Raw genomic sequence first — 22,063 nt, forward strand, 5'->3', positions numbered from 1 at the left:
CATCTGTGCGTGCGTCCGGTGCTCGTCTCCTCGGCCAGCAGACCGCCCGCTCATTCATATATCGCCTGTCCTCCGCCTCCTGCCTGCCCTCATCACGACAAGGCTTACTTTCCTTCCCTCACATTCGCTTTTCCACCAGTCTTCGGACACGACATTCGTTGAACCAGTCCAGTCACTCTTTCCTGGACCTTCACCCTCGACCCCCACATCGACCCCTTTTCAAGAGCAAGGAGCCTTTGTGATCCGTCAAGATGATGAAGCTCACCGTTGCTTTCCTGGCCGCCCTGGCCGCCGCCGATGCCGTCGAGGCTCGCTCCGCCCGCCATCAGCGTCGCCAGTACGGCTCTGGCTACGGTACCGGCAGCGGCTACGGCAGCGGCTACGGCGAGACACCTGAGGTCTCCTCGGCTCCCGCCGTCTCCTCAGTCCCCGCTGCCTCGCTGCCTGCTCCCTCTGTCCCCGCTGCCTCCAGCACTCTGGACTACGGCAACGGCTACCCTGTTCCCTCCGTCCCCGCCGGCGGCGAGTCTTCCAGCTCTGTTGCCGTTCCCACCAGCAGCACCCCTGCCGCTGAGACCTCTTCCTACCCAGCAGAGGTTCCCTCCAGCTCCGTTGCTGTCCCCACCAGCAGCACCCCTGCCGCTGAGACCTCTTCCTACCCGGCTGAGGGCGCCTCCAGCTCCGTTCCCGCTGTGAGCTCCTCGGTCCCTGCCGTCTCCAGCTCCGTTCCTGCTACCTCCAGCACTATGGACTACGGCAACGGCTACCCTGTTCCCTCCGTCCCCGCCGGCGGCAAGTCTTCCAGTTCTGTTGCCGTTCCCACCAGCAGCACCCCCGCCGCCGAGACCTCTTCCTACCCTGCGGAGGGCGTCTCCAGCTCCGTTGCCGTTCCCACCAGCAGCACCCCCGCCGCCGAGACCTCTTCCTACCCTGCGGAGGGCGTCTCCAGCTCCGTTGCTGTCCCCACCAGCAGCACCCCCGCCGCCGAGACCTCTTCCTACCCGGCCGAGGTTCCCTCCAGCTCCGTTGCTGTCCCCACCAGCAGCACCCCTGCCGCTGAGACCTCTTCCTACCCGGCTGAGGGCGCCTCCAGCTCCGTCCCCGCTGTGAGCTCCTCGGTCCCTGCCGTCTCCAGCTCCGTCCCCGCTACCTCTAGCACTCTGGACTACGGCAACGGTTACGGCCACCCCTCCGCCCCCGTTGGCACCGGTGCCTCGTCCTCGGTTCCCGCTGGCGCTGAGAGCACCCCCGCCTCTGGCATCTACCCCACCAGCTCCATCTACGTTCCTACCGGCGTTGGCTCTTCTAGCTACCCCGTTGGCACGGGCGCTTCGTCCTCAACTCCCCTCGCATCTGAGGTCTCCAAGACGTACTACCCCACCGGCTACCCCTCTGGCACCGGCCCTCGCCCTACTGCCGTCACTGCCTTCCCCTCTGGCACTGGCTCCTACCCCGAGACCACTCCCATGAGCGACTACGTCACCTCGGTCATCTACAGCACCCAGATCTTCACCGTCACTGACTGTCCCTCGACCGTCACCAACTGCCCGGCCCGCGCCACCTCGCTCATCACCAGCGTCGTCCCCGTCGGCACCACCGTCTGCCCTGAGTCTGACCTGACCAAGGCCACTCCCGTTCCTTCGGCCTCCGTCTCCAAGCACGATGTGACTAGCTCCTACCCCGTCTCCGAGGTTCCCCACGAGGTTACCGAGACCCTGGTCTACACCATTGGTATTGGCTCCACCGCCCACCCCGTCACCACCGAGATCACCTCCACCTCCATTCAGACCATCTACTCCACTGTCGTCGTCACCAAGCACAGCGCCTCCGAGACCAAGCCCGCTGGCTCCTACCCTACCGGCCCCGGTGGAGAGGGTGCCTACCCTACTCCCTCCACCCCCGCCAACGAGGAGTCCTACCCCACTGGCCCCGGTGGAGAGGGTGCCTACCCTACTGCCTCCACCCCCGCCAACGAGGGGTCCTACCCCACCGGCCCTGCTGGCGGCGAGTCCCACACTGGCCCTACCACCCTGAAGTCTACCCAGACCCAGACCCGCTACGTCACTGTCAAGCCCACTCCTTCCGCATCTTCTGACGTTCCCGTCGGTGAGCAGAGCTACCCTACCGGTCCCGCAGGTGAGGACTGCTCCCCTCCTGTTACCGTTACCGTCACTACCAGGGAGACCGTCACCGTCACCGCTGGCCAGGAGACTGCCACCTCCGAGTCTCAGAAGCCCACTGGTCCCGTTGGTGGCCAGGGCGAGTACCCTACTTCGTCTCCCTACCCTGAGGTCCCTGTCGCTTCCACCCGTGCTCCCTACCCCACCGGCAACAGCACCGTCTCCTACCCTGTCGGCCCCACTGGCTTCTCTACTGTGACCAAGCCTAGCTACCCTACTGGCACCGGCGCCGTCCCCAGCGAGACCGCTCTCCCCAGCTTCTCTTTCGTCTCTGAGGTTCCCTCCGCTTCGTCTGCCTACCCCACCTCGACTCCTTCCGTCGAGACTCAGGTTCCCAGCTCCTCCACCCCCGCCGGTGAGGAGGCTACCTCCAGCGCTGCGTACCCCGAGTACCCTGCTTCCACCCCCGCTAGTGAAGAGTCCTCTTCCGCCCCCGTCGCTACCCCTACCCCTAGCTCCGGCTACGGCACCGGCTACGGATCCGGCTACGGCACCTACTAAACGCCTCTCTGGCGTCTAGTATGAGTTGATGCGATATTCCTTCTGTACAAACCCCCATGGGTCGCTTGATCCCTTTCATACTTGTCTTGTCTGCGTTCCGTCGTCCTGATGTCTCCTCGGGCAGAGGCTCATTGTTTAGGAGGATGGTTGTCGTTTGTAGGTATCACAGGAGCTTCAGACAGCCGACAATATAAAACTGTCTTGCTTGACACTTCACTTTGCGCGTGGTGGACTGACGAGCAGGCGGGATGCGAGACGGATTCACGATTGTTTCTGATCTACCTCTGAAGTCGATTTTTCTTCATTTCCTATGTCATCTGCAAGCCTATACTGGCATGGTATTGCACGGAGTTTTTCTTGTAGAATAATTGAATCGTTTACCACCTTGAAAACAAATCATCTTGCAGGATACTTTGTGATGGCACGCAGTAATCACAGCGCCGCCAACAGCCGATCCGCAGAGCATGTCCAATTTCGGGTGTCCTTCCCTCCTCCCAGAACCCCAGCCTACAGCACGCTCTAGCAGGGAAGGCTCGCTAGGCCGCGTTTCAGTATTGCGGACCATGCCCCTGTCGCACCTCGATCCCAACGACCCAGATGATGGATCGAAGCACCGCCTCCCCCTGGGCCCCAACCAGCATGCTGCCCACCAAACGTGCATGTCCAACCCCCCGGCTCATTCTGATCTGCAATCACCGCAGCCCTCTTTTCCTCGTCGTGCAATACTGACTCCCTGCGAATATCGCTCTATGTATAGACAAAGGTGGGTAGGCAGGTAGTCAGTCGGCCGGCCTCGACCACGAAAGCCAACGGGGAGCCTGCCCATCGCCATTAGAAGCGACAAGGTCAGGATCGCGATGGACGTTCCGGAGCCGAGGGTGCGCGCAGCTCATCTCACCAGCCTGGAGGCCGCGTCGTCGGTGCATGGCGCTATTGCGCGGCGAAATGGCATCACGACGACGACGACGACGATGACTCTCGTATTTTGATGGCGCGGCTGGTGCAGGGGGGCGCATGGGCGAGTCGGTGCTCGGCTAGGTAGGTACGTTGCTAGTGCTCGTGGGATGAGCTCATGAGGGCTGTGAGGAGTGTTGTGCATGCGACAAGGGTGCCGAAACGAATGGTCTTGGTTGCGTGCAAGTGGGTGTTGCCCATGTTGGGGCTGGGGTGGTTGGACCCCTTTCTGCTGCTGTGGTACAGTGGGCGATGAGTGACACGCACATGTACGATGCTGTTGCTTGCGAGTGCGTGCTGCATCGCGACGGCGCTGATGCAGGGACGCACGCTCGGTAACGTGCAGTGCGTGGCTGCGGGCTTTGTGGAACGTTCTTCTTTGGGATCTCGGAGACGGGGATGGCGAGGTCGTCGTCTGGCACCTGGACAACAGGCTTGGGGTGCTGTCGCTGAAACATGTCTGTGAAGGGCGCAGACGTGCGCTAAGGCTCAAATTTCCAGTCAAGCTGCGCACGAAGCTCGTCTTGGTGTAGGTGGTTCGCGTTGGCATTCTTGCGTCGTCTTCACCCTCGGCGAGCTCGAAGCCATGGTAGAACCACTCCTCCGTCGGCCGGGGGTGTCCGGCTCGGACTTTGTAGTGTGAAGGGTTGCGAGGGTCTTGTTCAGACAGAGCAGTTCTTCTCTCAAAGTCTCTGGGCTTCGCAGATGATATCAGGAGCTTGAAGATTGCCATAATTCTCACGGGCAAAGATCTGCACCATTTCTTGAAAATAGAAGCAGAGATCAGAACATATATTAGGTCTATCTTACAAAACCCTGGCAATGGTTACAGAGGCTGTACCTCCGGAAATTCTAACCTACGACATCTCTGGGTACCGATTCAAAAACAGCATTCGCGTGGCTGTGCTATCATCCTTTACGCCCGTGGGTAGACTGCGCGCGGCTGTCGAATCCTTCGTCGACTGCTTCACCAAGGTTTTTGTCTGCACCGAAGTTGACCTCCTCGATCTCCTGGATCTCTTCTTCTTCCACTTCATAGTCGATCACGTCGTCGATGTGCATGTCATGTTACTCAACCTTCGAGGTCGGTGGTAGAGGGCAAAGTGGAGTGGTAAGTGAGAAAGCTGCGTCTGTTGCTGAAAAGCTCGAAGAAAGTGCACGTGAGGTGCCGTTGTGCGAGCGGTAGGAGCTGCGTTTGTCGCCGAAAGGCTTGAAAGCTCTGCACGTGAAGTGAAAGTGAAAGTCGAGCGAGATCTGGAACATCTCCGCATTGAGAGACTTCCTGTGCCTGATGTACGATTCTTCTAGTTTTACAACAGACACGAGCGCGATGTAAAGCAGATACGTGGAGCACTTCAACGCATCTAACAGGGGGGAAATCCACATGGTGCTGTTGAACCATACACTGTGAGTGCAGAAGATCTAATGGACTGTGATGACTCTACCTACGAGCAGAACAGCAGTCTAGTAAAGGCTGCGGATACAAAGAAGTTTGCTGTGTCTGTGACAGCAAGCAAGACTGCTGAGGACATAAGCGGTAGGACGAGCTTAACGTACATGAGATGGATGCTGCCGGAAACCAACAGGTGCGCCTTAAATGATGCCTCGCTATAGAATATGCGCATAGTTCAGATGCACATCCTCACGTGCATGAGACATTAGTTGTCCTCTCTATTTTGGCTGAGTGAGCACTGTCTTGTTTCTTGCAGCGACCGATTTCTATGAATGATTTTGTATTGTTCACCCTGTCCTTAGGACTAGATGGCCACACTTGTTGCATCGCCTATACGTCTACCTAGGCACCTACAAACCTGTGCTCCTCTGTAAAGACTCTAGTGTGCTCTATTAGCACCTAGGATTCTAGCGAGCGGGGAGCGAGACCAGCAAAACTCGTAAGAATGGTTTTTTTTGGTGTTAAGGGTTTGAGGATGTAGTCTTAATACGGTGTATAATTCAGAATTGCAATCAAGTCTCAGAACCAGATGTTAGCTGATTTGTCAACTAAAATCTATAATACTTAATGTGGTAATCCATATCTCTATAAACAGTTATAGTTAGACATTTTAAGATGTTTGCTAAGGACATGCTGGCCTTGTATGTAAATAAGCTTGCAAATAGTAGTACTCTTAGATTGTAGTAGTATGTAATATTAGCGTGAACTGGTTGCAGCTCTTAAAGTGCGCGAGGGCGTCTCCTCTTACATGGAAGGATATGCCACACTGAGGGCAGCTGAATGCCTCTTTGAATGTCCGGCTTTGCTGCAGTTCTGGATGTTGTTCCCGAGTATGCGCCCAGATCTCCTTAGTCTCGTCTTTCGTCGAGTACTCAGTAGAACACATACTGCATGTGTACTTAATACTAGGCGAATCTGTGTTTTAAGGGTGGAGTAGAGTCTTAGTTACGTTGTAGATGTTGTATAGCGTTTTGCAAGGCGTGTTCGCCGTGACGATACCACCACCACCAGCCTCCGTGATTTCTCCTTGCGTAGTCGAACAGACAAAAAGATACGTGATTACCTCTAGGCTCTAGCTTTAATCTCTAAAGCGCTTTGGCATATATATGCAGCTACTCAGCACAAAGCGGACGTAAGTGGATGTTACTTCGGCACTGACACCAACACGCACAAGTCCTGTTTCAACTTCTCTTGGGAACTTACTACTGCTCTTGCACTGCAGCAGTGGCTCGAGAACGGCAGCGGCTTAAGAACGGCAGCGGTTTGAGAACGGCAGCGGGCATATTGCCCCTGCGCCTCTTGCTCGGCAGCACTGACCTCATCGACTGGATACGGGGACACACGAGGGCTATCCTGGACTCGAAGTTGATGTTGTTGTCAACGGTGCAGCACCCCAAGAATAAGAAGATAGTACAACCCTGACCAAAGCCAACACAAACGTCCGATACGTCGAGGCTGAAGCTGGCACAAAGTTCGCAGTGAGGTACTCGTTTGGCCCGCCCTTTCCAGATGACAGAGATGTCGCTTTGGATACTCTTGCGCATGGCAACATCATCAGGGCACCTCTTGTCCACAAAGAGAACATCCAGTCACAAAAATCACACACTGTTAGCTCCACAAAGACATTTGTAGATGGCGAGTGGGTCAAATAGGCCTTTCACTTGAGCAGCCTCGATCTGGTAAGTGTGGTCCATTTCTGGTTCCACACCGTTACTGACAGAAAACGTTAAATGATGATGCTAGCGATCTCACTGAAATTGGCAAAAAGAGTGTGCAACGACTTGGCAAGATCACTGTCCGATCTGAGTTTGGGAGAATTGGGAAGTACAGAGAGACTTCTGCATAGAAGCGAGACGAACTCTTCAATTCGGCTGCTACTCCAGAGCCTGCTCTCAAAGGTGATGCGAAGTCACTTCAAATAAGGGAAGCCGCGATTGAGGCTGCTGGGGTTCGAGGTAGGCGTTGACTTCCACACAGTTTCCAAAACAAGCGCACAACCATTGCACTGACGACACGCAAATGGAAGAAAGATGGCAAAAGTTCTTTTGCTATATTTGAGTTCAGATACCGTTCCAGGTGTAGGTTACATTGCTTTCGATCTGCGAATGTGGATGGCTCTTATATCTTGCCACATCAGCGAACCTTGAAGCGCTCCACATCGTGCTTTCAACCCCTATCTCTACGTTGGCAGCGATGCAGCAGACTATCAAGACGTCCTCGCAGTGAACACATCAGCCCGTCAAGTTCGTACATGGGACGCAGATGTCTAGACCACTTCAGCAGTCCAGCACATCAATAGTTGCACCAGTGTTGCGACAGCAGAGTTCAGTGCCAGACACATCGGAAGACACACAAGGTCTGACCGAAGAAGAACTGGTCGCCCTTGTCACGCACCATCGTGGGAGCAGTCGAGGCCTGGCTGGTCAGAATAGGAAGCGTTTGCTGGTGTTGCTGAAGTATTACGAGGTAAGCGTCACTGCGCTCGTCTCATTACAACAGTATGCTGAAAATCGTTCAGGACCAGGAGAAGATACGCTTGCCCATCGAAGCCGTGTTCTCAACGTCACGGAGTCAGGATATGCTCATCAAGCGGGAGCGAGATGAAGAACCTACGACAGGCAGAAAGCGAAGCAGGCCGGAAGTCATCACTCGAGACGACCAGGAGAGGGCTTTGAAAGTGAGTCGAGATCAGATCGAAGTCATGCCCAGTCAGTGTCCTCTCGAGGATGAAAGTGCGCACGCTTGCACCACTCTTCATCGATACATGGAAAGTTGTGGAAAGGCTGCGTCTGACGACGACGCTGTGTACTACTGCTCTTGCAAGGCCAAGCAAGGTGGCGTAGACAAGGCGATACGAAACGCAATGCAGCATCAGAGGCCATGCAAAGAAATTCAAAACACACGTGCAAAGTGAAGGGATGTGACCTCTGCTGATTCCCAATCTCTCATGATACTCAGAATGAGTTTATCCAGATCGGGCGCCCAGCCATGGGCCTGGTCTCGTCTACGCGCAGCGCGAAAACAGCCCTCGCCATGGGAGACGGTAGGGCTGCCGTTAAGTAGTGTTTGTAGTGCTGGCGGTGTAGAGAAGAAGAGACGGAGGCTTGGAACTGGGTTTTCTTCAAGCGATCGGGGCAGCGAGGCTAGGCTCGATGGGGCATGGTGCTGGAATGCTGGACCGCCGTTGCCAATCGTGCCAATGTGGCCGCTTGGGACGAGGCCATCAGCAACCTCGAGAGCTTCGGGAGAGCACACCTTGCAGTCCAGTGGTATTGTTGCAGCCTGTTCTCGCTGTGGCCACGCTGTTCACTGCTCGACCATTGCCAACCCCGCCCAATCCTTGACCCCTCGCCATCCAGCTGTGGGCGTCCTCGCTCCCCTCCACGAGACACCGCCCAAACACGACAGCCGCCGCCCCCGCAAACACAAACACCATGGCAGACTTTGAGGCGCTGAAGGACCAATGGAGTCAGATTGAGGACACAGATGGCGTCCGCCTGAGTTGGAACACGCTGCCCAGCTCGCGCATGGTACGGCACTCCGGCACACACCGCCCGACAGGTGCAATGTCAACAGACAGCATGCTGACCTGCACTGAAGGAAGCCTCGCGACTCGTCGTGCCCATCGGTGCCCTCTACACGCCCCTGAAGGAGAAGACCGACACCCCGCTGCTCCAATATGACCCCGTCGCCTGCAAAGCGCCGTGCAAGGCCATCCTCAACCCCTTCTGGTAGAGCACACACGCACCCAACGCGTCGACTGCACAAGCTGACTGTTTCCCAGCCAAGTTGATATGCGCGCCAGGATGTGGATATGCCCCTTCTGTCTGCAGCGAAACGCCCTGCCACCGCACTACAAGGACATCTCTGCCGAGCAGATCCCCCCAGAGCTGCATCCCAGCAGCACCACAATCGAATACCGCCTTCCTCGCCCAGCTCCAGCGCCGCCCATCTTCTTGTTCGTCGTCGACACTTGCCAGGAGGAGGATAGCCTGAAGGCGCTCAAGGACTCGATCATTATGAGCTTGAGCCTGCTTCCGCAGTACGCTCTGGTTGGTCTGATCACCTACGGTACAATGGTAGGAGCATCATAGTGCAATCTTGCGTGTAGAGCATGCTGACAGTCTCAGGCCCAAGTACACGAGCTTGGCTACACCGAATGCGCCAAATCCTACGTCTTCCGCGGTAACAAGGACTATGCTACGAAGCAGGTCCACGAGATGCTTGGCCTCGGACAGGCCGCCCCCCGAGCGAACATGCCCCAGCAGCCCGGACGACCGCAGATGCCAATGGGCAACGTCGACACTCGTTTCCTCCTGCCCGTCTCGCAGTGCGAGTTCCAGTTGACCAACGCTCTCGAGCAGCTGCAGAGGGATCCCTGGCCCGTTGCCAACGACAAGCGCCCCTTGAGGTGTACTGGTGTTGCGTTGAGCATTGCTGCTGGCCTGCTTGAATTCCGTCATCGCGAGGCCGGTGCGCGCATCATGCTGTTCAGCGGTGGCCCAGCTACCGAGGGGCCTGGCATGGTCGTTGGTCCTGAGCTGAAGGAGGCTATCCGATCGCATCACGACATTGACCGTGATAACATCAAGTACTACAAGAAGGCTTTGAAGGTGGGTTGTTCAGTATCTGAGAGGAATTCATATCTAATGCATGATAGTTCTACGAAACCCTCGCCAAGCGCGTCGCACAGAACGGTCACATCGTCGACATCTTCGCCGGCTGCCTGGACCAGGTCGGTCTGCTCGAGATGCGCGGTCTCTCAAACTCGACTGGTGGACACATGATCCTGACAGATAGCTTTACGTCCTCCATGTACAAGCAGTCGTTCGTTCGCATCTTTAACAAGGACGAGCAGGACAATCTGCTTATGGCTTTCAACGCCAACCTCGAGGTTCTTACCACCAAGGAACTGAAGGTCACTGGTCTAATTGGTCATGCTGTCTCGAACAACAAGAAGTCTGTGTCTGTTGGTGAGACAGAGTGCGGTATCGGCAACACGTGCTCCTGGAAGATGTGTGGTATCGATCCTGAGTCGTCCTACGCTATCTACTTCGAGATCGCCGGCCAGGGTGGCCCCAACCAGATGCAGGCTGGTCCTCAGAAGGGAATGATGCAATTCCTCACATACTACCAGCACTCGGCTGGTCAGTTCCACCTGAGGGTCACCACGGTTGCGCGCAACCTGAGCGGACCTTCTGGCGACCCAGCCATTGCACAGTCATTCGATCAGGAGGCAGCAGCAGTACTCATGTCAAGGATAGCAGTTTTCAAGGCTGAGGTTGACGATGGTCCGGATGTTCTGCGATGGGTCGACCGCATGCTTATAAGGTTGTGTTCGCGATTCGCCGAGTACAGGAAGGACGACCCATCGTCATTCAGGTATGTAGATCGAACCAACTCCACCAGCGCTATGCTAATGTTCGCAGGCTCGAGAAGAACTTCACACTGTACCCGCAGTTCATGTTCCACCTTCGTCGCTCGCAATTCCTGCAAGTCTTTAACAACTCGCCTGACGAGACCGCCTTCTACCGCCACGTGCTGAACCACGAGGATGTCAGCAACTCCCTCATCATGATTCAGCCCACACTCGACAGCTACGGCTTCGATCACGAAGGCGGTCAGCCTGTCCTTCTCGACTCCTCCTCCATCCAGAACGAGACTGTTTTGCTCCTTGATACTTTCTTCCACATCCTTATTTTCCACGGCGAGACCATGGCTGAGTGGCGCAAAGCAGGGTACCAGGACCAAGAGGGCTACGAGAGCTTCGCCACACTGCTCGAGAGCCCCAAGGAGGATGCCAAGGATCTTATCCAGGACCGATTCCCGCTGCCACGATTCATTGTCTGCGATGCAGGAGGTTCGCAGGCGCGTTTTTTGCTCAGCAAGCTCAATCCATCTACAACGCACACGACACAAAGTTATGGTGGTGTAAGCCAGTCGGCACAGACCATCTTCACGGACGATGTTAGTTTGCAGACGTTTATGGATCATCTCATGAAGTTGGCTGTGAGCGGCACTGGTTAGAAAGAAGGATTGGAAAATGAGTAATGAGCAATGATGTAGTGGGGTTGTATCATTGGAATTGGACGACGAGTAGTCCTGTTAGCCGATGGAAGAATCAAGCTTTCAATCACTCTATCACGCACGACCGCTCCGCTCCGCCTCTTGCACACTTGTACTGACATCCAACATGTGTCGTCGCATGGCGTTTTAGCATGGCAGCGGCCCTTTGACTGAAGAGTGACCTTGACATGAAGATGCATTCATCCGCTTTTGAACCTATGGTATCCCTAGAGAGCAGAAAAAAAGAACGCACAGCAGAGAGAGAGAGAACACCGCGGTACACCGGGGTTTTATTCCTGCCATGCTCATGCCCGTGCCCGTGTTAATGCTATGCACATCGAAGCCGGAGAACGCTCTAGGCCTTTGCCTTCTTTGCCTTCTTCGCCTTGGGTACAGCAGCAGCGGCGGCGGGCTTCTTGGCAGGTTCCTCGACGGCGGCGAGGAGTTCGGTGGCAGCGTCGGACTTGCGCTTCTTGGTCTTCTTTGCAGGTGCTTCGACCTTGGGCTCTTCAGCGACAGGCTCGGGCTCGGGAGCAGCAGCGGGCTTTGCAGCGGGCTTCTTGCCCTTCTTGCCCTTTGGCTCTGCCGGGGCCGCAGTCTCATTCAGGAGTTGCTGGGGCTCGCTCGCCTCGACTTCGAGCTTCTTGCTGGCCGGGATATCCTTGACGGCCTTGACGGTCGGGGCTGTGAATTCGTAGTCCATCGTCTCCTTCAGATCCTTATTCCTTCCACTCCTCCGCTTGTTCTCCTTCTCGACCCTCTTCTCCCACACTTCCCGCTCAGCGCCCCGCTCCATAGCCAGCCCAGCCTTCTTGTTCCTGGGGTCGACCTTGAACCGTGTGCCGGCCCCCTTGAAGAGGTTCTCGTTGACCTGCTCCTTGGGGATGAGCGAGCACTTCAAAATGTGTCCGAACATGAGGTAGTTGTTCATTGTGCGGGCGACAATGTCGGCGACTTCAGCAGAGGCGAACTCAACGAAGGCGTAATGCTTAGAGCCACCGGTCTTCTTGTTGCGCGAGAGGCGCAGGTTGAGCACGCGGCCGAATTGTGAGAAGTACTTCTTCATCTGAGGCTCGAAGAAACCTCGGGGGACGCGGCTGTCAGCTGTTAGCAAAGAATCTGCACAGAAACCAGCGTGTTTGCGTACCCAACGTAGATCACACCAGGCTCGGTGGCCTTGGGAGTGTCCTTTGCCTTTGCGATAGCCTTCTTTTGCGACTTCGTGAGCTTTGGGACGGCACCCTCGTCTTCAGGAAAGTCAATGTCATTTTCGCTGTCGCTGTCGTCGCTGCCAAAGCCGGCAAGGAGTGCGGCGGTCTGGTCATCCTCTTCTGCTGCGTCCTCGACATTACCATCTTCGGTGACAACGGCGTCGACCTCGACAACCTCTTCTACGGGCTCTTCCTGTTGTTTCTTTCCCTTCTTCGCCTTTGTGGCCTTAACCTTGGGCACCTCAGTGACCTCCTCCTCGGCAGGCTCGGGCTCTGCTACGGGCTCCTTCTTGCCCTTCTTCGCTTTGGTAGCCTTTGCTTTCGGTGCCTCTTTCTTGGGTGTCTCCTTCTTCGCTTCAATCACGTCAAAGTCAAGCATTGACTCATCCTCGCCATTGGCTTCGGGAACAGCCTCGGCCTTCTTCTTTCCCTTAGTGGCTTTTGTGGGTTTCGCAGCGGGCGCCTCGTTGTCGGAGAAAAAGTCCTCGGCCTGCTTACGCGCGGACTTCTTTGCAGGCTTCTCGGCGGCGGCTGGTGCAGCAGCGGCCTTGGCCGCTTTTGGGGATTTGGCGGGCTTTGCTGGGGCAGCAATGTCGTCCGATTTTCTGGGCTTCTTTGCCTTGGGCGCAGCATCTGACGCGCCTGGAAGGTGTTAGTACAGACTATATACCGCTGGAAGAGTGAAAGACGAACCCTTGCGCTTCTTGGTCGCGAGATCTGCAGCGGCCATTGTATGTGTGTGAGGGCGGCTGTGTGTTGTGGGGAATAAGTTCGAGTCCTCTGCGAAAGTTGAAAGTTTCGAGGCTCGAGCTCCTTCCACCTGAACTTTTTTGAGCGCTAGCGATTACCCGCCAAGGCCTGCCTTCGAGCGCGACCATCAACAACTATCCTCCGTCGCGTCTCCAAACATTCAAAGCATACCAGATTGTCTGTAAAATACTGAAAGGCGTGCAAGGCGTGATTGATAGCTCTACACACTGCAAACTCACCGCTGATCCAGCAAACGAACGATTACCAGCCTGCACCATGGTGGCCGGAGTTGATATGAGCGATAAGAACGCCTGGGATGATTCGTTTCTGCAGGATTCCTGGAACGATGCCGTGGCCGAATATGAGGTAGACCGAGCGTCCTGACCACGTGTTTCACTAACTGATCACTCTCCAGAAGTATCACAGTATTGCCAAATCTGGCAAGCGCCTGGAAGACGTCTTGACCGAGGAAGAACTGAAAAAATTGCGCGAGTATGGCAGTTGCTTTACATCCAATGTGCTCAGCTAATCATTTTAGGGACCACGGCGACTTGATAGGTGAGGCAGAAGCAACCCCTCAGGCTGTGGCCGAGGCGAACGGCAACTCGGATCAGATGGACACTGAAGACTCAATGCAAGAGACGGAGGAAGTCGAGAAACTCGCACAGACGAAACTGCAGCAGGTACGACCGGCAACATACGTACGCGACAAAGACCCACGACTGACAGACGACAGGAAACAGCAGCATCCGAAGAACAAAACCAACCCCAGTCAGCAAATATGGGTACCACAGCGCCACATGACACTGCTTTCGCAGCCTCCATGCCACAGGCAATCCTTGGGACAGGTACGTTTTTAGACTGACGTGTCGGGAGTGGGCCTGTTTGGGCAGTCTGCCCTAGAGAACTTTGCTGACATTTTGACAGTTCAGGACGAGAATCTTAAGAATATCATGATGTCTTGGTACTATGCTGGGTACTACACAGGCTTGCATGCGGGACAGCAGCTTCCGAGAGATGCTCCTCCGAAGCAGTGAGGGCGACAGAACATGACGAAAGCCACCACGGCGTACGTTGCAAGACACTGTTAAGAACGCCCAACGTCCTGCAAGAGCTTGGAAAGCTGGATATCGAAAATTTTGGCCAATGAGGCGTGAGTTTACCCCGAGTCTAGCCCGAAAGGGCCGAGGCCACCAACGGTTCCTGCCTCACAGTCTTCGGATGACCCAGGCTGCGAAATGAACCCCCAAGAACTTTCATGCGGCAGACGATCTTCCAGCCTCTTTGTTCAGGCGCTCCCACTGGTTGTGGCCTTGCGTTGGACTGGATTGCCTTTGCTGGGCCGTGCAGCGAAGAAGCGAAACGAATCTGCGACGCTACCGCGACAACCTCGAACCTACTTCCAACAGATCAAGCATCATGGTACCCCGCCACGCCTACGAGCCTCAGTGCTTTGCCTGGAACCTGTAGAATCTTGCAGATGTCTCTCCTCTTCCGGGAATTTTTGCCTAGCCACAAGAGCGTGTTGTTTCGCGATGTGTCCGGCCTGTCTGCAGTCCCCGGACGTAAAATTTCATGCGTGGATTTAAGCACTTGATGTCCCAGGCACACATCACTCTTCTCCTTCATTCTGCCTCATAACTGTCTCATTGCGCGTGCTCCACTCTCTTTCAGTCCTTCTGTTTATTCTTCTGTCCGAGCCGGCTCTCGTAGCGCCTTTCGATCCTTCTAATCAACGACTACGGTGTACCCAGCACAAGCGGCCACGTTCCTTTCAATATTACGAAAATACGAGAACAGTTATAATGAAGTACATCAGCGCACTGCCCATCGTTGCTGGCCTTGCTGCCGCCCAGATGCAGGTCATGAATCTTGCGCCAGCAGCTGCGAGCGGACCGACCACACACACCGTATGTGTCCTTGCGGAGCTCGCGTTACCTTGTCTAACTCCAATCAGGTCGTAGTTGGCGGAATGAAGCCCGTCGCGAATGGCATGGTTCCCGTCCTTGGATACAACCCAGAATCCATTACCGCCAATGTTGGCGATGTTGTCGAATTCCAGTTTATGCAAAAGAACCACACAGCCACGCAGTCCACCTTCGCCGAGCCTTGCAAGGCTATGGAAGGCGGCAAAGACTCGGGCTTCATGCCCAACCCTGATGGCGCTGCTGGCGTGACGTGGAATATGACTGTCGAAACCACTGATGCGATATGTAAGTCGAGGCACCCCTACAGTTCCGCATGAGATTTTTGGCTGACAGGTGCCGAAGGGATGTACTGCAAACAGGAAAATGGCGAACACTGCGGCAAAGGCATGGTTTTCAGCATCAACGCCAAATTCGACGGCGACAAGACAATGGCACAGTTTAAACAACTTGCTATCAAATCGAACGGCACTACACTCCAAGACTCTCCGATCCAGCTCGTCAACCTTGCCGCCGCCGCCGCCACTCCCTCTCCGGTCACAGTCCTGGCTGAGGGTGCCGGCGCTGGCGCTACAGCGTCTGGAAGCGGCGCGATGGCGAGTGCGACTGTCATTGGGGGACAAGGAACCGACGGTGCCGGTCAGACCTGCACATGCAGCTGTCTGTGCGGTATGAACTCCTTCCCCGCGAGTGCGGCGGTCAACAACTTCGGTGGATTCGCTGGTATGATCGGATAGATGGGACGAGGAGAATAAGAGCGGCTGGTGGATGAGAGGGTATTCTAATTCGTGGCACGATCGGGGATGAGTGCTTTTATTGATGGCTTCTACAGACTGGCTTCTGGGATGCCATGTCGATATTTATATCACTTCTGATGAATGGGAAGGGCGTTAGCATTATACCGTAATCCACATTTTATACAAGTGTGGCACTGAGATTATTATTTAGCGCAGAAATCAGTATCAAATCCAAGATTCAACTCAACTGCCGCTTCCACGCTTCACATTACATGACATATCATATCAGGTCCAGCCTATCATTCACGCTCCAGCATCCGTGTGACGTTCGTAGCGCTATGTGATGGCTTTGGTGTAACGGTTGAAAGAAAGCAGAGCCGCATTGTGGTACTCCAGGTTCGACCATGAGCCGAGCCAGAATGACCTTGAAGCGACGTCTTTACAACTGCTGCCATGTTTCTGCACCGAGTGTTTGTACGTCAAAACATCCTCAAGTCAGTCCAACCGTGGTGCTAGTGGACGCATGTAGGCGCAAGTGGGCAGATGCATCACGGCATGCAAAACCGCAAATTAATTGATCTAAGAACGTCGAGTAACTAGGAATTCCCCAAAAACCACGTCGCATTTGACTGCGAGCCCCTCAAAATCCGTCTCCTTGTCTAATCTACTGATTCGCTGGCTTCCACTGGTCATGCGCACTGCACTCGTTGGTGGTCGCCACTCGTTCGCGCCTCAGGCATCTATTTGCCGGTCTCGGCCTTTTTCGCTTCGGCTGCGCGACTTATCAGCACCGCCCACAGAACAGACAAGGCTTTGGTCTCAACGCAACAAAGTTGCAGGAAGGAGAGAAAAATGGCAAGATAAAGGAATCTGAGGGGAGCATACCGGCAAGCTGCTTAGCGCGCATGATGGCAGCGACGCTCTCCTTGGTCTTCGCTTGCTCGCTGCCGGACATCTGTAGGGGTCAGCCACGGTTGGAGACTTCGCCTGGCTCAACGAAAACGTCGAGGTTCGAGAAACTCTCATCCTAGAGCGTAGCAGGGCAGTACGTACGGTGTTCTTGCCCTTCTGTTATTGTTGTTAGCCGGCGTCGGTGGGGAAGGCCGGGGGAAACCTTACCTTGCCAGCCTGCTCCTTCAGGTTCTTCTCCCTAGCCTTATCGCGCTGGTTACCACGAGCCATTTTAGCTTGTTCTTCTTCTTCGCTCAAAGGCTTCGAGGTTTGGTGTTTTGAAGTGCTGGTTTTGGGGCGCTGCGGTGGAAATCGAGGTTCAAGAAAGCAAGCGTTGTTGGAAGGCGTTAAAAGCACCGCTGTTTACGGAGCGCTGATTGGCGGCGCGCATCGGTCGCGCACAGGGAAGGGGCTAGAACGCAACGAGGGGGGCGCTAGAAGTGCGGGCTTGTTTGATACACTTCACGAAGGCAAGTCGTGATTGTATACTCCAAATAAGATTCAAGGACCTCTGTCGCATTTTGTTTAAACTGGAAGAGGGAGGGGAAGAAGGGCTAAGTACCTAAGGTGACGCGGGTCTGATAAAGTCGCTCGGGCCTCGAAATGTTTGGCATGATATACAAACATTCAACATATCTACGCATGAACCATTATCGCCAGACTGATCGGGACACGATCTGTAGTCCCAACATGGCCCACATGATTGAGCACTCGACGCTTGAGATGGATTCCACGCTGGAGCTCGCCTTTGCGAACATAAGTCGAGTGTGCTCCAAGGCTGAACACACCTGTAGTGTGCCAATGCGGATACGGATTGTTTGATTCTTTTGTAGATGTTCTGGACAAGGTTGTTGTCAAAAGACGTGGCGTAAGCAACCGCCCTCGATACATTTTGGTCAGCTTTATGCTCGATGTTTCGCTTCCATCACTTGATCTTCCATTCACCGGCCTTCGTCTCCTTACTGGTGGGTCTAAGAAGTAGCACAGAATGTGCTTGAAGTTTGGGTTAGTGCTTACAGTATCCTGCATGACCGTGGCTCAGCCTCAGCCAAGCCGTGCTCTCGCGCTGTACTGTGTATGGGAGCCGCCCAGCCTCGATGTTGATCAAGTGGCTCAGCCCCAGTCAGGCTGTATCTAGGGCTTGATCCACCCCAGGGTTTTGACATGCGATTATCGCTCAGCTTCAACATGTCCACAGGTGAGTGTTCTCACGCTCAAATGCTGTTACCGTGCTAAATTTCGTTAGTTGTTTCTGAAGATGTTCTTTTGGCAACCCCACAGCCCACGGTGCCCGAGCCACCAAACACGCCACCGCAACCTGCATGCAATGCTTCAGAAACCTCATCATCCACAGACTCATGCACACCCAAGCCAACCAGTATCAAAACCCTGTCTTTCACTGGGTTCGATGCTATAAACTATAGTTCCGTGATCTTGCTCGCAATAATCGGCCTTGCATATTCTGTCAAATCCTACTGGGCAACCACGAAGTCAAACCGACTAGCCGAGGAGTCGAACAAGCTGACCGAAGAGTCCAACACGCTTTCGAAAATGGAATCTTGTAGGGTACATCCGGTAAGTGCAGTCACGCACCCCACTCGACCTACGGCTGTTATCTTAGTAGCCCTGAATGCATACATACTACACCTTGCCTACTATGAAGCATCATGTCTGACGCGACTCGCCTCCTTCCTTAAACCGATTTTGATATCAGGTGATTGACTTAAACTTCAGCACGACAAAGCTCTCTTCAACGACCCTCTATGTACGGAAATGAGGCAACGACTCGATTATGACCAAGATCCTACAATGGGGAGGGTTGTGCGGTGGGTCAAGAGGACATTTGGTGGGACTAATTTCAAGGGGCGGGGGAGGCGGCTTCAGGATGGCTACAGTGCTCTAGTATAGTCCTTCAATGCCTGTCGCATGCTCTGTCGAGCTGGCAAATGAAGTTTCTTGAGATTGATTCGGGGCTTGTTGAGGTCTTTGGAATAAGTAATAACTAGCTCGCCTGTCCAACCATGCCATGTAAAATCGTTGGACCAATCTACTCCGTCTTAGTAGATATATGGAATAAATTTCTTGGTGCGCAACCTGTATTCCCTCCACTGCTGCCCAAACTCTTTCTCCATCATTGCTTCCTCGTCTTTCACTCTCCGGACCATGAACATGTATATTGTGCAGCTGAAGCCAACCACAGGCACCAAAAGAGTATACTTATCATCTGTGATAACCGTCTCGTCCACTAACGGTGCCCAACAGCTCACTAGCCCTCTCTGGCGAAAGAATAACGAGTGAGTTGCCAGAAGTACCGTAAGAAGGCCGGTGTAAGACGGATGTCGTACATGTGCGTATAGTCCTGAGGTGACGAGCTGGTCTGGTTTGGCGAGTCGGTAGGTGAAGTCTGTTCCGAGTTGTGCGTACGCTTGGAAACGGATATAGCTCCCTAGATACAATAACGCCAGGGTAGCAATGGTAGTGTTTGACCATTTGAAAAGCCGAGGATCCAAGTATTGGGGAGTTGGACAAAGGGTCTGCAACACTTTATCGCTGTTCGGCAACGTATGCGAAAGCGACAAGGCAACAACAGCCTGGTGAAGGGCGATGGCGAGTGTGATTGTTCGCGCAAACACCATGCCAATAGGTGATGCAGCGATCCACATCAACCATGCTTCAGTCTTTGTTGAAATGACTTTGCTGCTCGGTTGGCGGAAGGAAAGTTGAATTAGATAGCCAGCGTGAAGTACTGTAAGGGCGTAGAGAACTGCCGATGCATCCATGGTCGTTACACGGTAGTATCTCAGGGTCTACGGAATGAAGCTACGTGTGCTGAGAATGATAGTTCAACCGTGATCGTGGCGAAATGATTGACAAGGTGGAGCTTAAAGCGATTACGTCATTGAGGCTTATTATCAGCCCAGAAGTATCCACTTTCCACCTCAACTTCACTCGTTGCTTGCAGGCATTATATACTCACCCAATCGTTGCCACCATGCGAATAATCAGGCATTGCAGTGAACGCTCCACATGAGGATCTGCGAAGTCGCTGTTGATGTCAAATATAGTCGAGCGACATGTTCAATGTAGAGACAAGCGACGCACCACGAAGTACGCGATCAAAGAAGTGCAAGTTTCGTTGCTATCAGACGACATCACCATAACGAGAACATGTAGCTGTTACTGGCATCCGCAGCTCGGTGTGACACGACTGGACGTGTTACACGCACACTAATCTTGACAGCCCTTCCCGGATTACATAAAACCCCATGCCCTGGTACAGCGTGCAGCATTAACAGCCATGGAGTCACGAGACAGAAACAACAGATCGAAGTTTGAACGATGCTCGGCATCTGATAGAGGCTGGTCTGTAGAAACCATATTTTTGTTGTATAGGTAAGGTTCACTGTGCTAAAGGCTACAGACGTAGCGCTTTTGCAATTATGATTGTTATTATTTGCTCATATTGCGTACATCCAGACCTTAGCAGGGTTGAAAGATGGGATGGTGTTGTCCAAGCGGAAGTGCGCATGAGGTAGGTATTGTCCGACTGACATTCGTACATTACGCTTGTTGTACATATCTTTGGGCCTTTTCACTCGCGGCTAAGACTCTTGTTAGAATACATGAGGTAAGACATACACCCGCGATGGGCGGTCTTGCAAGATACCGCCATCCTAAGCTTCCACCAAATCTTGCTTCTTGACCTTCTCTTCTTCGTTGTACCAGCCAAGTAAGTGCGCAGCATACTCGCCAGCAAGCCCCAGGCTGATAGCTCCTCCGGTGAAGAATGCACCATTGACGAACCACCACCAGCAATCCTTGACCTCCTTGAGCTTGACGCGCCGGATCATGGTGCCCAGTGTGAACGCTGCGCCTCCACAAGAGCCAATGAAGAAGACGGGACCAAGCCCTGCGGCAAATCCAGATGCAGCTAGAAGTCCAATTTGCACAACAGCAAGACCCGATAGAACTGCCTTTGTCTCATTCTCATGCTTGAGCGCGATGCTTTTGATGCCAGCTTTGACATCGTCTTTGATGTCCATGTGTGCATAGATCATATCATATAATACTGTCCAGGCGATGTTACTGGTATACAGAAAGGCAGCTGCAGTGAGTGCAGCTTGGTTGGCAAGAAGGTCGATACCGAGCGCAGGAAAGCCCATCATGGCGCCCCAGGAGAACGTGAGGCCGAGGACGAATTGTGGGTAATATGTGACACGCTTTGCCAGCGGGTAGAGAGTGACGAGGATGAGCGATGGCGTGGCATACCAGAAGCATTCGAAGGGCAGCGATAACAAAACGGCCAGACCTGTGAAAAGCTGGCCTCCGAGGAAGACAATGGCCTGTTGGGGTGTCACTGCCTTCCTGGCAAGGGGACGTAGTCGTGTGCGTTCGACGTGAGGGTCGAGATTGCGATCCCAGAGGTCGTTGATGGTACATCCAGCCCCCCTCATGACGAGTGCTCCGGTAAGGAACAATGCCGTAGTGCCAAGAACGGCTGACGGCGCAGCCACGGGTACAGCCATTGTGCCAGCCAGCAGTGTGCTGAACAGACACGGGAAGAAGAGGTAGTATGTCCCTACAGGTGCCTGAAGTCGCATGAGCTCAGCATATGGGATGGCCCTTGCAGGGAGGTAAGAAACAAGGCCCGTTGTTGGTGGTTTGTATGCTGGCAAGGCTTTAGGCATTGGATCCTGTGCTGTCGTTGCTATACTTGAAGCTGGTGCCGAGAAACGCGCGAGACTTGTTGCTGTCGGTCGCCATTTCTGTGAAGGCTTCGGCGCAACGAGCTGTGCAGATTGTGTCTGATGCCTTACAGGCAACCGCGATGCTGACGGCAGAGTTCTGCGCCATGTAGCGTGACTGTGCACTGGTAGAGGTAGACTGCTGCTGTAATGGTGCCGCGCAGCACACCGGCCGGCAAGAAGGAACGAGGATGCCATGGCCGTTACGCTACTGTCGATGTTCAAGGATCTGGACCAGTCGTGGATGGTGAATCTAAAGTGGGTCTGGCGCTTGCCGAAAGAGTATTTGGTGAATAACGGTCTGCGACGCGCTACATGAAGCTTCCGGTCTGTGCAACGACAGCAACTGCATACACTTACAAGTGTGGCTCTTTTGACGCGTCCCGATATCGTCTCCAAGCCTCAAGTGGTTGGCATTGATGGTGAGAGTGAGGTCGACCGAGGGCCCAGAAAAGTGACGGTTGACTAGCGTGGCTCCAAGCCCCGGCCTCTCACCTTGCAGCTCTCCGCCGCGTTCACAACACCACCAGGCCAGCTTCGTGCCGCCGCCGCGACCGCGCACAGTGCCGTTCCGCTTCCCTACTACAGTG

At 54.4% G+C, this 22,063-nt stretch overlaps 10 protein-coding genes across 10 annotated transcripts, besides 6 other annotated features; 5 read left to right on the plus strand and 5 right to left on the minus strand.

Annotated features, from left to right (window-relative positions):
• Positions 1-6: part of a tandem repeat that runs on past the window's edge.
• A 245-nt stretch (positions 7-251) lies between these two features.
• On the plus strand, positions 252-2,681 carry EKO05_0007391 (uncharacterized protein; the record flags this gene model as incomplete). The annotated part of the gene is made up of 1 exon (XM_038947201.1): positions 252-2,681. The coding sequence occupies one exon, from the start codon at positions 252-254 to the stop codon at positions 2,679-2,681; it is 2,430 nt and encodes an 809-aa protein (XP_038793994.1).
• Positions 339-386: a tandem repeat.
• Positions 2,157-2,199: a tandem repeat.
• Positions 2,635-2,675: a tandem repeat.
• Positions 2,682-3,570: 889 nt separating the features above from the next.
• EKO05_0007392 (uncharacterized protein) lies at positions 3,571-4,368 on the minus strand (the record flags this gene model as incomplete). Its single annotated transcript, XM_059637028.1, has 1 exon — positions 3,571-4,368. One exon carries the CDS (start codon positions 4,366-4,368, stop codon positions 3,571-3,573), a length of 798 nt encoding a protein of 265 aa, XP_059493011.1.
• Positions 3,635-3,657: a tandem repeat.
• A 4,154-nt stretch (positions 4,369-8,522) lies between the features above and the next one.
• Positions 8,523-11,115, plus strand: EKO05_0007393 (GTPase-activating protein S23; the record flags this gene model as incomplete). The annotated part of the gene is made up of 6 exons (XM_038943285.1): positions 8,523-8,618; positions 8,689-8,819; positions 8,873-9,167; positions 9,219-9,701; positions 9,749-10,470; positions 10,518-11,115. The coding sequence occupies 6 exons, from the start codon at positions 8,523-8,525 to the stop codon at positions 11,113-11,115; spliced, it is 2,325 nt and encodes a 774-aa protein (XP_038793990.1).
• Positions 11,116-11,453: 338 nt separating this feature from the next.
• Positions 11,454-11,492: a tandem repeat.
• A 17-nt stretch (positions 11,493-11,509) lies between these two features.
• On the minus strand, positions 11,510-13,095 carry EKO05_0007394 (nucleolar protein; the record flags this gene model as incomplete). Its single annotated transcript, XM_038943261.1, has 3 exons — positions 11,510-12,251; positions 12,302-13,007; positions 13,059-13,095. The coding sequence occupies 3 exons, from the start codon at positions 13,093-13,095 to the stop codon at positions 11,510-11,512; spliced, it is 1,485 nt and encodes a 494-aa protein (XP_038793989.1).
• Positions 13,096-13,391: 296 nt separating this feature from the next.
• On the plus strand, positions 13,392-14,152 carry EKO05_0007395 (uncharacterized protein; the record flags this gene model as incomplete). Its single annotated transcript, XM_038943441.1, has 5 exons — positions 13,392-13,481; positions 13,531-13,607; positions 13,654-13,798; positions 13,852-13,963; positions 14,043-14,152. The coding sequence occupies 5 exons, from the start codon at positions 13,392-13,394 to the stop codon at positions 14,150-14,152; spliced, it is 534 nt and encodes a 177-aa protein (XP_038793988.1).
• A 768-nt stretch (positions 14,153-14,920) lies between these two features.
• On the plus strand, positions 14,921-15,777 carry EKO05_0007396 (uncharacterized protein; the record flags this gene model as incomplete). Its single annotated transcript, XM_038943446.1, has 3 exons — positions 14,921-15,025; positions 15,073-15,328; positions 15,386-15,777. 3 exons carry the CDS (start codon positions 14,921-14,923, stop codon positions 15,775-15,777), a joined length of 753 nt encoding a protein of 250 aa, XP_038793987.1.
• A 740-nt stretch (positions 15,778-16,517) lies between these two features.
• On the minus strand, positions 16,518-16,959 carry EKO05_0007397 (uncharacterized protein; the record flags this gene model as incomplete). The annotated part of the gene is made up of 4 exons (XM_059637029.1): positions 16,518-16,549; positions 16,663-16,732; positions 16,831-16,845; positions 16,897-16,959. The coding sequence occupies 4 exons, from the start codon at positions 16,957-16,959 to the stop codon at positions 16,518-16,520; spliced, it is 180 nt and encodes a 59-aa protein (XP_059493012.1).
• A 933-nt stretch (positions 16,960-17,892) lies between these two features.
• Positions 17,893-18,636, plus strand: EKO05_0007398 (uncharacterized protein; the record flags this gene model as incomplete). The annotated part of the gene is made up of 3 exons (XM_038943453.2): positions 17,893-17,926; positions 17,975-18,303; positions 18,463-18,636. 3 exons carry the CDS (start codon positions 17,893-17,895, stop codon positions 18,634-18,636), a joined length of 537 nt encoding a protein of 178 aa, XP_038793986.2.
• Positions 18,637-18,785: 149 nt separating this feature from the next.
• EKO05_0007399 (uncharacterized protein) lies at positions 18,786-19,508 on the minus strand (the record flags this gene model as incomplete). Its single annotated transcript, XM_059637030.1, has 1 exon — positions 18,786-19,508. The coding sequence occupies one exon, from the start codon at positions 19,506-19,508 to the stop codon at positions 18,786-18,788; it is 723 nt and encodes a 240-aa protein (XP_059493013.1).
• An 894-nt stretch (positions 19,509-20,402) lies between these two features.
• On the minus strand, positions 20,403-21,671 carry EKO05_0007400 (4-hydroxybenzoate polyprenyltransferase; the record flags this gene model as incomplete). The annotated part of the gene is made up of 1 exon (XM_038947199.2): positions 20,403-21,671. The coding sequence occupies one exon, from the start codon at positions 21,669-21,671 to the stop codon at positions 20,403-20,405; it is 1,269 nt and encodes a 422-aa protein (XP_038793985.2).
• Positions 21,672-22,063: the final 392 nt, after the last annotated feature.

The sequence above is a fragment of the Ascochyta rabiei genome, chromosome 12 (genome assembly GCF_004011695.2).
Source record: "Ascochyta rabiei chromosome 12, complete sequence".
Lineage (NCBI taxonomy): Eukaryota > Fungi > Ascomycota > Dothideomycetes > Pleosporales > Didymellaceae > Ascochyta > Ascochyta rabiei.